Source organism: Zonotrichia leucophrys, chromosome 7 (genome assembly GCF_028769735.1).
Source record: "Zonotrichia leucophrys gambelii isolate GWCS_2022_RI chromosome 7, RI_Zleu_2.0, whole genome shotgun sequence".
NCBI classification, from domain to species: domain Eukaryota; kingdom Metazoa; phylum Chordata; class Aves; order Passeriformes; family Passerellidae; genus Zonotrichia; species Zonotrichia leucophrys.
In genome coordinates, this window is record NC_088177.1 from 32,281,702 (window position 1) to 32,296,137 (window position 14,436).

Sequence of the window (14,436 nt, forward strand, 5' to 3'; positions counted from 1 at the left end):
GCAAGGGGAAAGTTAGTTTTGCCCCAGGAACTCTATTACCAAGCACTTTGAACATTATATTCAGGGCTGTGGTCTCAGAAGAGGTTTCACCCCTCCCCTACATAACATTATGAGTCTGGAGCAATCTGGATGCTTTTTATCTATAACATACAGGTAAAAGCTGTAAATGAATAAACACATCCATTTGCCATCAGCTAAATACACTTCTTGTGATTTCTAGGTAGCACTTCCCATCATAGTTTTCAGAGTCTGGGCATGCATGATCTGCACAGTAGAATCCAAAATGCTAAAAGATTTTTCGCTCTAGTCCACATTGCTACTATTATTTGGGTTTTTTTATTGGTTTGGGTTTTTTTCTCCTTAGCTGCAGCATGGCCTCTACCTGCTTTCCAACCAATAGGAGTTGAGAAGGAAAGGTTTGGGCTGGTGGCACTTACTGGGGGTGTTGAGGAGCCGTGACTTCCTGCAGTGGTAGGCGACCTCCTGCTCGCAGTTCTCAGCACTGCTGATCACAGCCTCCAGCTGCTCTGCACTGCTGCTGTAGTTGAGGGACATGGTGTAGGGCTTCTCTGGACCAGCTCCTTGCACTCTGGTCAGCCCCGTGCTGTTGTGCTGCACTTCAGTCCAGATCTTATCTTCTGTTAAATGAAAAACGATTGAACGGAAGGTTAACAGCAAAACATTTCCAACAAGCAGGGAACAAAACAACAACTGAAATGTAACATTTTACTGCAGTGGACAGACCATCAGCAGGACCCTGGGCTCCAAAATAGGCACTTTGTGATGAACACCAACCAGGTCTGTCTTCATGAAAGGTCAGTGTGGCCCACAAAGATGTTTCTCCCTGAACCAGCTCAAGCAAACACTACACTGCCTGCTGAGCAAGACAGAAACTACAGAAGCACAGGAGACCTTCAGCTTCTTCTATTACCAGGTATCTGTATAAAATTAGATACCTTTCCACTGGCTTTGTCCCTAAGAGAAAACACATAGTAATATGGCTCATGGGGGCAACATTCACCTTTTTCCTGAGAGCACAGCCCATGCTGCTGTAACAACAAATGGAAGCACAGAACTGCAGCTGATGAGCTTGCACAAACCATGAGCAGAAAGCACAATCTCTTGCCAGAAAGTTAAACTGAGAGTATGTTCTTACCACCCAGCTGGAAGTCAGATCACTCATTTCACTCAGTTCTCAGATTTTTCTGCATATAAGTTGAGTGATGCCCTACTTGGATGATGCTACAGAATGCCATATGACTTGGCATCTGTAGTTAACTCTAAATATTGATGCTTTTCCATGCTGAGGAGCCCATTCTCTTTTCCTTCATTGCATTTACTGGTAGAGCAAGGATTGTGTAGGTGACAGAAAGCAGAATCTAGGCTTAAGCACAACCTGCACCTACACCCCAGCTCATGATCAGCATTGGGGTTGGCATAATGAGAACACCACACTTAGAAGCAATTAGCTTCCAGGGAGGCCTTTTCCCAGTTGGTTCTGGTATAGCAATGGGCAAGGCAGAAAGGCCAATTTGCTGAGCTGACACAGAGTTAAAGACAAACTCTTCAAGGAGGATTCACAGGACTGAGCCCTGCACATGCCCAACACTATTAGCAAAAGTCACAACCAGCAAATTCCCTCTATATCAAAGACCCTGCTTGCCTAGGGAGGATACAAGATACTGACAGGGCAAAAATTTAAGGCAGCAATTTCCAATCATTTGATGAGAAGGAGATTTCAATCTCACCTGCAGAAACACGCAGACAGTTACAGAGGAAGAAGTGAGATCTAGGCAACAGATTTCTCTTTTGTTATTTATGCTTCATGAGGAAAACCCTAGATAGCAATGAATCATGTGTTTTCTAAGCTGATCTTAAAACTATGCATATAAGGATTCAGATGGTTTTACCACATTTCCTGGCCTGAGTTCTTGCAGAGGCTGATCTTTCCAATACACTGGCATGATGAGCCCAGTAGCTCTGAGGACACTACAATGCATTGCAGTCAAAATATTTTTCACTGAGCTACATATATGCCCCAGATTACTTCAACAGAATGCTAATAGGTGGGTAAAAATTCTAATAGGTGTATAAATGGACTATCTGTGCAAAGACACAGATGATTTGATGGATTGTCATTATGGAGGCATTCAAATGACAGGCAAGTAACAACCACCATCTGGAGACTATCTAAAGAGGTCTGTTCCAAGACCAGGCTGCAAGTGACAGAGAAATTAACCTGCATTAACTATAAGGACAGTTTACACACAGCAAACCACACATTAACTCCCAACCCTCTCATCATTTCTGTGATGTAGACAGAAAGTTTGTTCATAGGTCTGCAATTCTGTGGTTCTTACTGGCTTCAGGGAGCTGCTTGTGGTCCCTTGGAGTTGGAGCTCAAAGAAACATTGCTGCAACGTGCGATACACAAAAGTCAGATTAAAATGATAAGAAATACTACAAATTTATTGCTTGTAATACTTGTCCCAGTGGCTGTAATCACAGTGAACACTGCAGCACAATACCCTACACAGTCCTGCACATATATTGCCTTGAACACAATATACTTCAATGACTTTGCAACAGACATCTTGTACATCTCAAAATAGCGATCCTTATCAGCCAGTCCCTCTGTTTTCTTTTGCTCTCTCAAGGCAATATTGACAAGAACAGAGTGGATTTTTCAGAAGCTGTCGAGGCTGAGTTAACTTTCCTCTCACAAAAGCTGACAGAACTTCTGCCTTAACTGAAATATCTACTAAAAAGACAAACACTGAGTTGCTGATAATGTGAGACATAAAACCAGGAGATGATGGAATATACTGGTTGCTGAAATTCCAGGTGGGCTGTGAAAAGCACCTCCCCACTGAGAGTTCTGAACATAATTTTAAGAAAATGCAATAAAATCAATGCTCACAATAGTGGCTACAGTGCTGCTCAGGAAGTAGAGCAGCCTAATGCTCTTGTTGTACAGTGGTTAACACTGCTGCACTTTCCAGGCTGTGCAGCAAGACAGGTGCCATGTGGGTACCTGAAAAGTCAAAAGCATCACGAGCTAGCAATTCAGAAGCAAAGAAAGAATACTAGGAAAAGCTGATTTAAAAATAGCATAGCACAAAACTGTCTTCCCCAAAAAAAGTGTTGGAAATATAATTAATTGACATGTTTGAAATGAGGTTGGACAAGGTATCAGCAAATATACTGTAAGCAGCGAGCACTTATTAACAGGAGTGCTGGACAGGAAATGTGACAGGTCTTCCTCTTATCTTCCTCTATGATTTTTCATTAATTTTCAGCAGTCTTGTTATCATTACAGCTGCACACAGCTGTCCCAAGATCTGAACTTTGACATTCTAGACCTGCTTTTCTCCACGGGATCATTTAGAAATAAGTTGACCTATTTTCCATCCTCTAGTTTACAAAGGGAAAGGAAAAACAAATCAAATTTCTTTCTGTATTCAAAGTAAATGTGATTTAGCAAGTAAATCATTTAATGGAGTTTAAAAAGTTCCACAGAAGAGAAGAATTTTGAAGTTACATTTCAGAGATTTCTTAATCTACACATGCCTAGTCTTTTAGGCTTAATTGTTCTACAGAACAGATATATGCTTTAGTGGTCACTTCAAAGTTTCCCTCCGTGCTTCACCTTTGAAGTAAAGGGGTCCATCAGTTCAGCTTCTCAAAAAAAAAATAAAAAATCTGTGTTTTTCTTGTTGATCTAGCGACAGGAGAGTCACATCCACCAGCAAGCAAACCTCAGATCAGAAGGACAGCTCAACACAACACAGATAGAGCTGGTGGCAACAAGGTGAGAGGAAGAAACGAGAAATCTATTCCACCATCTCAGTCATACTTCTTCCCCCTTCCCAGGGAAAGAGTAAGTACTTAAATTTTAGAAAGCAGCACGTGAGGTGTAGAGGGGCGAGGAAATGCATACGAAGTCAAACACAACCTGCTACAAGAATAAAGGCTTACATTCACATCACAGTAAAAAAACCTCTAAAAACAAACTTCCTTCTTTAAAAGGACACGCTTTTGTTTAAATGCAAGCAAGTAAGACTGAAAATTATTTAAACTTTAGATTGCTTGGGACAGAGTAGGAGAGCCAACAGTGCTCCCTCCTGCATCTGCACTGGTTGAGAGAGAAGTTACTAAGAGCTAGAGGGCAATAAATCCATGAACCATTCCAAGACAATATCAAGACCACTGCATCTGCTTCCATAGATTAGAAAACCACTCAGAAATAATCTCAACATTTCTTCTGAAGACCATCACCTTTCAGATCAGCCCTTGGGGTTTATTCAAATCCCAGTTTCTCCACCTCAAACTTGGCAACAACTAGGAAAAAATCATTCTATTTTCTCAAATTCACTTGCACAAGTTTAGCTAGGGTTGCTCCCAAAATATCACTGCCTGCCTCAGTATGAGGTCAAGGCATCCCATCCCCCCTACTTGACTGGCAGGTCCTCTGAAGCCTCCTGACAATGATCTGTGGTCTGGCACTTCAGGCAGGTTCAGGACCTGTGTGAGACACAAAGCTGCCATCTGAACGTGCCCACAGATCCCTCCAGCAAACAGTGCACAGCTGTCTGCACCTGAGCTCCAGCCCTCTACACCAGTAATGCCCACAGCTTTTGAAAATGGGATTTCAAATATTTGGTCCTGTTTCATAATGCAAGGATTTTTATTTAATCTTTGCTCTGTTTTGTTTACATTATATTTTTATGCAATGACACTGTAATCACAGGTGCAAACCAAGCTGAGTGCCACTACCTCCTTCTAGTAATTTCCATACCTGGAAACCATTAAAGTACACAGATGAACTCTCTTCTCATGGATCTAAACTAAGTTATCATTATGTTTTTACATCTGTCCATACTACATTGTTTTCCTGTTTACTCCATTTAATTAGCTCTCCTTGCACTTACAAATCTGCAATGAGAATTAAAAAGCTGTTGTCCAGGCATAGGTTACTGTTAATTTTTATCTTCTATTACTCCATTCTACTCTTTTATTACATTCTCAGCTTGGTAAAATTTCAAACTAAACACAAGCTGGAAGTCATTCAAAACCAAGTAGGAGACTGCAGCCACATCTTCTATTGTATAATGTGGAATAGTTTAATGCAGCCCTGAAAAGCAGATTTCCTAAATGCTTGTTAAATTATTTCCATAATTCAAAGGTGACAATGCTTTAATTTCAGGGTAATGCTACAGCTTTATGACTTCACAGTTTTATTTAATGGTCCAATTCACTAGGATATTATGCTGTCTGCATTTGGCCCTAGGAGATGTTTTTACAGCATGGGACTGCAATGCATTAAGCATATTTTAGACTCTCTGTTTAGCCTAGCCCATAGTTCTATCATCTTGCTGGAAACCTCCAAGTTGCTTTTGACGGCACACAAATTAAATTGTGGGAAATTAGAGCAGCTGGAAAACTGGCTTTCAATGAATTCTGTATTGTCTAATTCTCATTTTTATTCTTCAACTTGAAATATCCCTGTAGAGCATATTCCACCCATACAAACGGTATCATTCCTTTGTGATTTAGGAGGTTTGTCACAAAACAAGATTATTCAGACTGATTAAATTGCCAACAAGCCAAACATACGGTAAATGCTACATGAGAGAAAAAAATAACTCTCAGAGCTCATACAATGCATTTGTTTCATGGTGTTCCACAATGAATGCCAAATTTTATCCTGAATGCTGTACCTATAACTAAAAGTACACAAAAAAGGAAAGACTTTCCTTCTTAAACACTGTACTGTTCTGAGCTGCAGTGGCAGGTCAACCCAGCTACTCTAATATAAATTCCCCTCAAAGGATATTAAAAGAGCAATTTCTTATCACAGGCAGTTTAATTCACTGACTCCAAAGAAGTTTCCTGAGTCTACTCTGAAAGCATCCCATTACTATTTTTGTATCTATTTTTTTTTTATCCCTGCTGGCTGACCCAGCAATATATGCTTCTGCAGCTTGTTTTCTGCTCATCAGCTTCCTCCTGAGCTCTGATTCAGCCACATCCATCCAGGGCACTGCAATGCATTCAAAGCAATTCTCAGCAGAATGACCATGCCTGATGTCTCTGATGGATGACAACAAGACACCTCTGTTGTGACATCTCACACCCTCCTCCCCCAAGGTTCTGGAAGAATATTTAATGAAAATTCAAAAGAGAAGCATATCAATTGTCAGAACTACAATGCGCCAAAAGATCTGTAGTGTTTGAGGGATATTGACTGTCATGAATCTTCAACGACGATTAATTCAAGTGGGCTGATTATCAAACAACCATCCTACAAGGAAAATCTTTCCCAGCCCTGGTGGCTTTCATTACCCCACTGTATGACCCAATACAATCTTTCTGCACTTTAAATCAACAAGGTGTGGCCATAGACCACCACGTGTGACTGGAGACCCAGGAAAAGTGAGCATAGCTAGCTTACATTCCCTGTGGATGGCCCTGGATGTCTGCCAGAGGTGTTTCCAAAGCACTCAATGCAACCACTCAAATTTAATAATCCCTGCATGGACCCATTCACATCCTCATGGTGCCCTTCATGGCATCCAGCTGCATCCAATCATGGCTGGGGCACATACATTTGGTTCAGTTCCCCACACACAGATGCATGTTTGGTGTGGATTCCTCTGTGTTTCTTACAACTGATGAATTTCCCTGTGAAAGTGACTTTGTGTACAACGGGTATATAAGGTGAAAACAACATTATGTTAATAAGGTGCTGTCTTTTCCTTTTAGACCTAGTTTTGAGGGTTTTGTCTTTCACTGTCATTGAACCTTCTTTCTTCTCCATTGTAAGAAAATGAAAATGAGCATTGCTTCTGTCAGTGAGCCCCATTCACTTTGAGTCTTCCCCTTCTAAACAGTCCTGGACTATTTTCTGTTAACCTCTCTTTGTACGGATATCTTTCTATGCCTTTGATTAGGCATATTAGTGTTCCTGACAACCTCCTATTTCAACAACATATTCTACCTCTGGCAGAGATAAACAGTGCCCAAGGTAAGATTCTTCTAAAGTGCTTCACAGGCTCTTCTCACTTCTTGACCAATAAGTATGCTATACTTATAGTATACAATACTATTAAATAGTAGCATGTCATCAACAGTTTTTTGCCACCTTGCTTTTTCAGCCACTTCTTCAGACAGTGGATAAGTACATTTACCCACTCTACTATCAGCTATTCATCAGATATTCTGTGACACTAAATTTCTTGCCATGGTAAAAATTGACTTTATTTTTTTAATACTTTTTTCCTTTTTTTTTCTCCCTACAACATTTCCTTTCCCTTATCTCTCTCTCCCTCTTTGTATAACTGTCCAATTCCCTCTCAACACTCACAATCACAATTTTCTGCTTTATTCAGAATTTCTATTCAGCAGTGGGCTCTAAAGTTGACAGGATTTAGAGAAACCACTGCTAACATAAACACAGTAAACTAACTTGTAATGTTGATATTTCCATATCCACACCAGACACTGGATACCTATGACCAGACACTAATGTGCAAGAAATCTGGTGTTTATCTGCCCCTGATAATAACTGGCTGCAATAATTCAGATTCCTACACAAATCCCTTCAATTAAACATGTAAAAATGCTGTTAGAAAGAACTTTAAAAAATAGAAAGGAACTTAAATTAGAATTAGAAAGAACTTTAAAAAAAAGGTAAGTGAACATTAAAAACCCACTTTTCTTTAAATGCAATGATGCTGCTCATTTCTGATGGTCTGATTTCCTCCTTGAATTCATCCTTCACAGATTAAAGGCACTGTAATTCCCAGAAGGCATGAGCTCTCTGCACCTCCACTTTTAAAAACACTAAATGAGTCATTGCCCTGAATTTTCCATTCCACCTCCAAATTCTTCAGCTTGAACACATTTTGGGCATACAGAGGTTACTGCTTCTTGAACTGTATACAGAAAGAACTGCCAGCCTGAGTAAAATAAAAGCTTTATTTAGCCCATGAGCCTACCTCTGCCTCTGAGGGTGAAGAGAAACCCAGGGAAGCCAAAAGGTTTTCCTGAAGCTCATTCCCATTTCCCAATGGTCTTTGCCTCACAGCTACCTGAGTGGGAGGCTACAACTAAACCTCCATGTTTACTTGCACCTTCTGAATCTACCAGACAAAACTGGGGCTTTTTCCAGATGGGTTTTTACTCCCTCTCTTGATCTGTCAGCCTCCTGGCTGTCCTGTGGGGGTTTCAAGTTGAATTCATTGCATCAGGAAAAAGCAAGCAAACAAAAATCTCCCAGATCCCGCTGTGTAGTCATTTAGGTGCCCCTTAGCTCATATATGATGAAAAAGAATCAATTCCTGTGTGTTTTCTCTATGTCACAATGATCTCCAGTATCACCTGTTGCAGTTCCCCTCAACCATCTTTTTAATTTGTTTAGTCTCCCCACACATACAAGCCATCCACGTTTCTCCATTCACAGGCGGTGTGTTACAGATTTATGCCACAGAACAATAATATTTTTTCTGTTCCTTGTATGTACCTAGCGTAACAACACAGAATTTCGTATTTCACCTTTCCCTGAATATGGAACACTTTCAGAAAACTAAGCAGAAGCATCATCTGAAAAAAGAAGCAAATTGAGAATCCATCTCTGTGTACACAAAGTGATTTTTTTCCTACTTTGCACTTAATCGATTACTATAAACAATTTTTATGAGAATAACAAATAAGAGAAATTCCCAGAGAGAAAAGAAGCTCTTTTGATTAAGGCACCCAAACCATATTCAGTTGACCCAGAAGCGTAAGTTTTCCCGGCTAGGAGGTTCTGCCAGTTTTCCCCACCTCCACCTTGCTCATAACCAATGTTATGAGAATGTCAGCAAGTTCATTACAGATAGAGAGCAAATCAGGTGTATTCCTTCTGGATTTCTGCCAGATAAGGTTTTTTTTGAGGAAAGCAAATACAAGGTGTTAGTCAAAAATTCTACTTCTTCAGCAGAGATAAAAAGCACTGACAATGTTTTGATCACACATATTTATATGATAAATAATAAAAATGAGCACATTTCCCATATTGAAGATCAAGGAAGGATATTCAGACAGAAAGGTGAAACTCTGTTTCAAATCTTAGGAGATTCAACAGCAAAGGAGACACATCTTATTAAATATTTGTTACACTTGAATAAAAAACATACTTAATAATTAATTGTTGTGCATTTAATTAACATAATCACTGCCCAATTAAATAAAAATGAAAATTTAATTTGAGGCACTTTAAGTACAAGGAGATTAAGGATAAAATATGAATATCCTGAGTCCTAAGTTTTCAGCACTGAGTGTGGCAGTGATATGTGGCAAAGTAGTTCAGCCAGAATTAGCAATTTAGAAAGGGTAATAAAACATTCCTTCATCTGCACCTGGCCACAGGAAGCAAAAAATGCCAAACAGGAGATGGTGTGGGAAATTTCACCTCCATTTCAAATATAAAAAGCAAAAAAGGAGCTCTACCATCCATCCCCATCCACAATCAGGGCCATGTAATCTTTTCTCATACTCTTGGCTTGACAATCCTATATACAATGGAGAGAATTTGCCAGACAGATCTGTTCATTTGAAACAATTCTTATTTTAAACCTATGGAACTGTAAGGTTAAAAAGCCTCAACCAACAGGCAAGGTCACCTTGCCAGGCTCTTGCTCTCCTACCCATCTCTTTGGGGTCCCCTCTCCTAAGATCATCAACATTCTTCTCCATACTAATACCAGGGACAACCAAGGTTTCCCCTCCTTGGAATGCCAAAGGCAGCACATTTGTATGAGGGGATGTATTGCTGCCTACATCAGCCTGGAAGGGTTTATAGATAGCTCAGTGAGAGGAGCTTAATAATAATTCCCAGATCTAGTATTCTAATAAAGCAGAGAAACCATTCAATTACAAAAGAATAGTTTGGATTCTAAGTTTCTGTCTCTTTAGTAAAAACCAAACATGTCATCAAAAGTTAGGATATTATGAAGTGCCCTTTATAAGGTGCAGATACTGTTGTATATATCACTTAGCAAGGCAAGTCCTTCAAACTTATTTTAAATATCACTTTTACATGGATCCTTTTTAAGGAAACATCTCACAGTGAAACCTCAGTTACAAATTTGCTGCTTCTTCCCCACTCTTGAGCTGTATTATTGACATCTCTATCTTTTCATTAAGACCACCTCAGATCAAATTAGACCCAAGATCAAGCAGCCAAGTCAAGGTTAGGTCATTACCTGTAATGTTGCAAAAAACACGGAGTGGTCCCAGGGGTCCACTTCCATCAGAATCGATGTAGAAGAAGCCTGATGTCCTCCCTTGGTGTCGGTAAGCCTCACAGGACTGTTCATAGACAGCTTGGAAAGAAAGAGAGAGGGACTGCATCACAGACAGAACACAGACAGACATGTTTTATACATGAGTCCTGCATTAATTATTGCCATAACAAACCCTGTTAGCACACAGCTGATTAGCACGTGAAATTTTATGGTATTTGGGTTGGAATCCATGCTCTAAATCACACCCTTGCATTTGGGTTGGAACCCATGCTCTAAATCACACATTTCTTTAGCTAATTCCTTTAAATTAATGCAGGCTGGCTTTAAAGATACATGTACTTCCTTTATTTTGGATTAAAGGATGCAAATACTTAAATAAAGGGATATGAACTTTCAAATGTGACATATCTAGCCATGGAGAGGTACATATATTCACCATGTATGGTATTTTAAAGACATACCTACATACACACAGGTACACATGATTTACTACCTAGGCATGCACTTAAGTGTTCTCAACACAGATGGTAGATATTTTTGCCAGTCCTTGCCTTCCCTGCAGGATAAGGTTAACAGGAAGCATTAAAGCCCCACCATAGTCTACTGTCCAAATGAAATCCATTGCTCCCCAGCAGAAAAGCTCAAGCTCATTTGCTCACAGCAAATCTCAAGCTCAGACATGGTCTCCACCCTAGGTTATGTTTTTACGCTTTAGACCTAATTTTATACAACCAACTCTTTCTCTCTGCTTGTCTTCTAATAGTCTTCTCTTAGAGTACCAGTGCCCATGCAAACCCAAGTGGTTAATAAAACAAGTACAGCAGGTCACCAAGAACAAGAAAAAGAAGAAAAGTCCACTGGTCAGAACAATCTTTGTATTTGAGGCATATTTTTGGAAAGCTACAACTGTCACTTCATATGAAGCAAAGAGAAAACTCACACAGAGAGGCAATCTAGAATATCAGAAAGTCACATGTATGATCCTGGACCTTGAACAACAACCTTAAATCTCATTTCAGGAGTTGGTTTTTTTCCTCCCCACCTGCTTAAACACTTACCTGATAATACTGACAAAATTATTCACCTTAACAGTTTATGACTGCTGTACTGAGGCTGTAAATACAACTGCAAAGTTCCCAGGGCTTTTCATGTGAAAGGAACTCAGGGAGCTTTGCAGATTGATGGCAGGCCCAGCACTTCCTCACCACTGCTAAACACAATCCCTGCAGAAGACAGCAACTGCTTCACAGCAGCAGGAATAGCTCCTTACTCTCACTCCTGTGCACACATGGAGTCACATTCCACCTTTTCCCTCATTCTCTTAAATAAACTTCTCAAATGAAACATTCAAAAGGCACATATGGTGAGCCCTGAAGAAGTCTTGTCCGAAGAATGCTGTAAGATACTTAGATATTGGACATTTCTTCACTTCTGCCAACAAAACAGAACCACAGTTCTAGGGACTCTGGTCCAAACTGGCTATGGATTAAGTCTCATCCTTCAATCATTTGTACACTCACAAAATATGCTTTTCCCTTGCACACTTCTTGCCTAACCAGGTATCTTTAGCAGACAGAACATCACTGAGTGCTAAACAAGCACAGCACTATCCTACCCAGGGTTAAGAAGCTGCTTAAGGTACTCAGCACCTGATGAGACAGTGCCTTAATTAGCATCCATCCTATAATAAATAGAATTAGGAAAGCCATTTCCTCAGAGCCTGATGAATTCAAGCATGGTAGGAGGCCTGAATATCTCTAAATTCCCACTGTGATAGCTGGCCAAGAACACTTATTAAATGCAAGTTAAATAAAATCCCCAAACCAGAACCTATTCTTCCAGTGCTCAGAACCTGAGGGGCTGACAGAGTCCCTGAGTTGCAGAAGTGCTGACAGAAGCAGTGGGCATACGGAGGTCAGGAGAGAGATGGTAACAGGCAATTAAGTAAGCAACCAAGGAATCACGGTTTGATCAATTTGCAAAGTTCTGAAACTGCAGTTCACTCTGAATTTGCTGTCATCATCGTTACAGGACACTTCATCTTGTCTCATTAGGGAATATGCCAATTGCTTCCTCGGAATTGTTTGCTGAGTGTTTTTGAAGACAAAGGATGGTGCGAGGGGTAGAGACATAAAACAAGTGTGTTGTCAGGGAACTGGCACAGCAAATCTCAAGTCTTCATCACAACTTGTTCTTTCTAAGTGTTCTTCTCCTTGACTGTCATTTTGGCCGGAGCCCATATCTGAGTTTTCCAAATTAGTAAGGAAAGATGTGAAGATTCTGCCCTTAATAACATGGGTAGATTCAAACAGAGATGATCTACTCACCTTTAGATAGCCCCTTTGTCACTGTAACTTTAGGGGAAAAAAGGCTATACAGAGCTAGAAATCAGGCTAAAGGTGCTCAACTGGTACAAATCTGAAAGGATACACAAGCTTCCATAAAACTACAGTTATGTCTGCCAGAAGGAAATCCATCCTGGTATGTTTGCCTTTCAGTTATATGAAAAAAAAAGCACTACATACTGGGAAGTAGCAGAAGAAATGGGAAAAGGCCATAAACCTCAAGCTCTAGCACATAAAACATATTCCATCATGATTAGTGAAAAGCAGTTTTGGTGGGCAGTTTATTTCATACCTGCACACAAAGTTTCACATGCCTGTATCTGTAGCACTTGGTACTGCACACTTCTAGACTGCAAGCAGATGGGCCATTTATTTTAATTCCCTTTTTTGCTGTTTTTTTCTATATAAAATGTATCAAGAAGAAAATTATGTTTGTTTTTCAGTGACTGGCAGATGCCCCTACAGACATTTTGAGTGCACCAACCTTTCCAAGCTCTGCTCAACTCCTTTGTGGCCTGAGATGCTTTCTTGCTTCAGAACAATGTTATGCAATTCCATTTGCTGAAAAAGGCTCTATTATGACAGTAACAACAACTTGAAGCCATCTTTATGGGTCCATGAAAGACAAGATCTCTTTGCTGTCATTATTCTCTTTTTGCAATCAAAAATATCATATGAAGGTAAAAATCAGACAAACAGTCAGCTGTGACTGTTAAGACCCCAGAACCTCAACTTTGAAAACCGTCTTCACATTTATGCTCTGTTTTGTGTCAGGCTTCTCTGGTGTAGATGGAGTTGTGTTCATTTTGGGAATATCAGGGAAACTATTATTGTAATTGTCATTAAAGAGTCACCAACCATTTAAGAATAAAAGGCCCCACTTTCAAAAAGCAAGCACTAAAGGTAATGATGGAACTGTTGACAGCTACACACATTTTAATGGCAAAGAGAATTTTCACTTTTTTAATAAAGGAGAGGTATTCATCAGTTTGTTCAGAGTAGAACCCACCATGAATTTTCAAACATTATTTTTACCAATATTTAAAATTTATTTAAAATTCATAAGCTTAAAAATCAAAACTATGGGTCTGAAATGTATACACCCCTCTTTTCTCAAGCCATACACTACACCTCTCCACAGAAATATCCTAGCAAAACTATAAATATTCACTTTGATTGGTCATGGTTCAAACTATAGATCCATGATTCAGACTTCAGTGTCAGAAAAGCATTATCATATTTGAATATCATTATAATAAAACCTTTTTTTGACCTTTTGCATAAAAAAACATTCAGAATTTAATTTCCTAATCTCTGCATCAAGACCCTTAAGGCAGGTTAGCCACAGCACATGCAGGAGCTCTCTGTTACAACATGCCTCACAAGCCTGAAAGGTTTTAAATATGAGCAATTGTGTCACTGTTCAATTCTTTGAAGTACCTTGAACCTGATAATCCAACTGTTCTAATTACAGTCCTTAAACCAGAGGTGATTTTATCCCAGCCATGGCTGAAATCTATAACAGTACATGGCTAAGCACAAACATTTCCAAGGTCAAACTTACATTTTTTCTGACATAAAATCTTTTTTCTTCACTTTTTCACAGACTGTCCCTTGCTATATTGATATCTGGCTTCCAATCTTCCTTTTGCCCTAAGCAGTTCACCTGCAGTCTCCATGGCAGCCTTTGCTAAGCACAGGCTTCCTGTTCCACTGCGGAGCTGCTCAGCAGATGAGCCTTTAGATGCTCTCAGCTCCTAAGTTCTTAGCTCTGTTTCCTTTGCCCTGATGTTCTTATGAAA

The 14,436-nt window shown here is 39.8% G+C and overlaps 1 protein-coding gene across 2 annotated transcripts in view; it reads right to left on the minus strand.

Annotated features, from left to right (window-relative positions):
• The window catches only part of CNTNAP5 (contactin associated protein family member 5), a 267,969-nt gene that overhangs the window by 83,762 nt on the left and 169,771 nt on the right, over positions 1–14,436 (minus strand). For both annotated transcript variants that reach the window (XM_064718412.1, XM_064718411.1), the window contains exons 13-14: positions 10,248–10,367; positions 438–638 (exon numbers count right to left, since the gene is read on the minus strand). In XM_064718412.1, the coding sequence (XP_064574482.1) occupies positions 438–638; positions 10,248–10,367 (321 nt within the window). The remainder of the gene's footprint in view (positions 1–437; positions 639–10,247; positions 10,368–14,436) is intronic.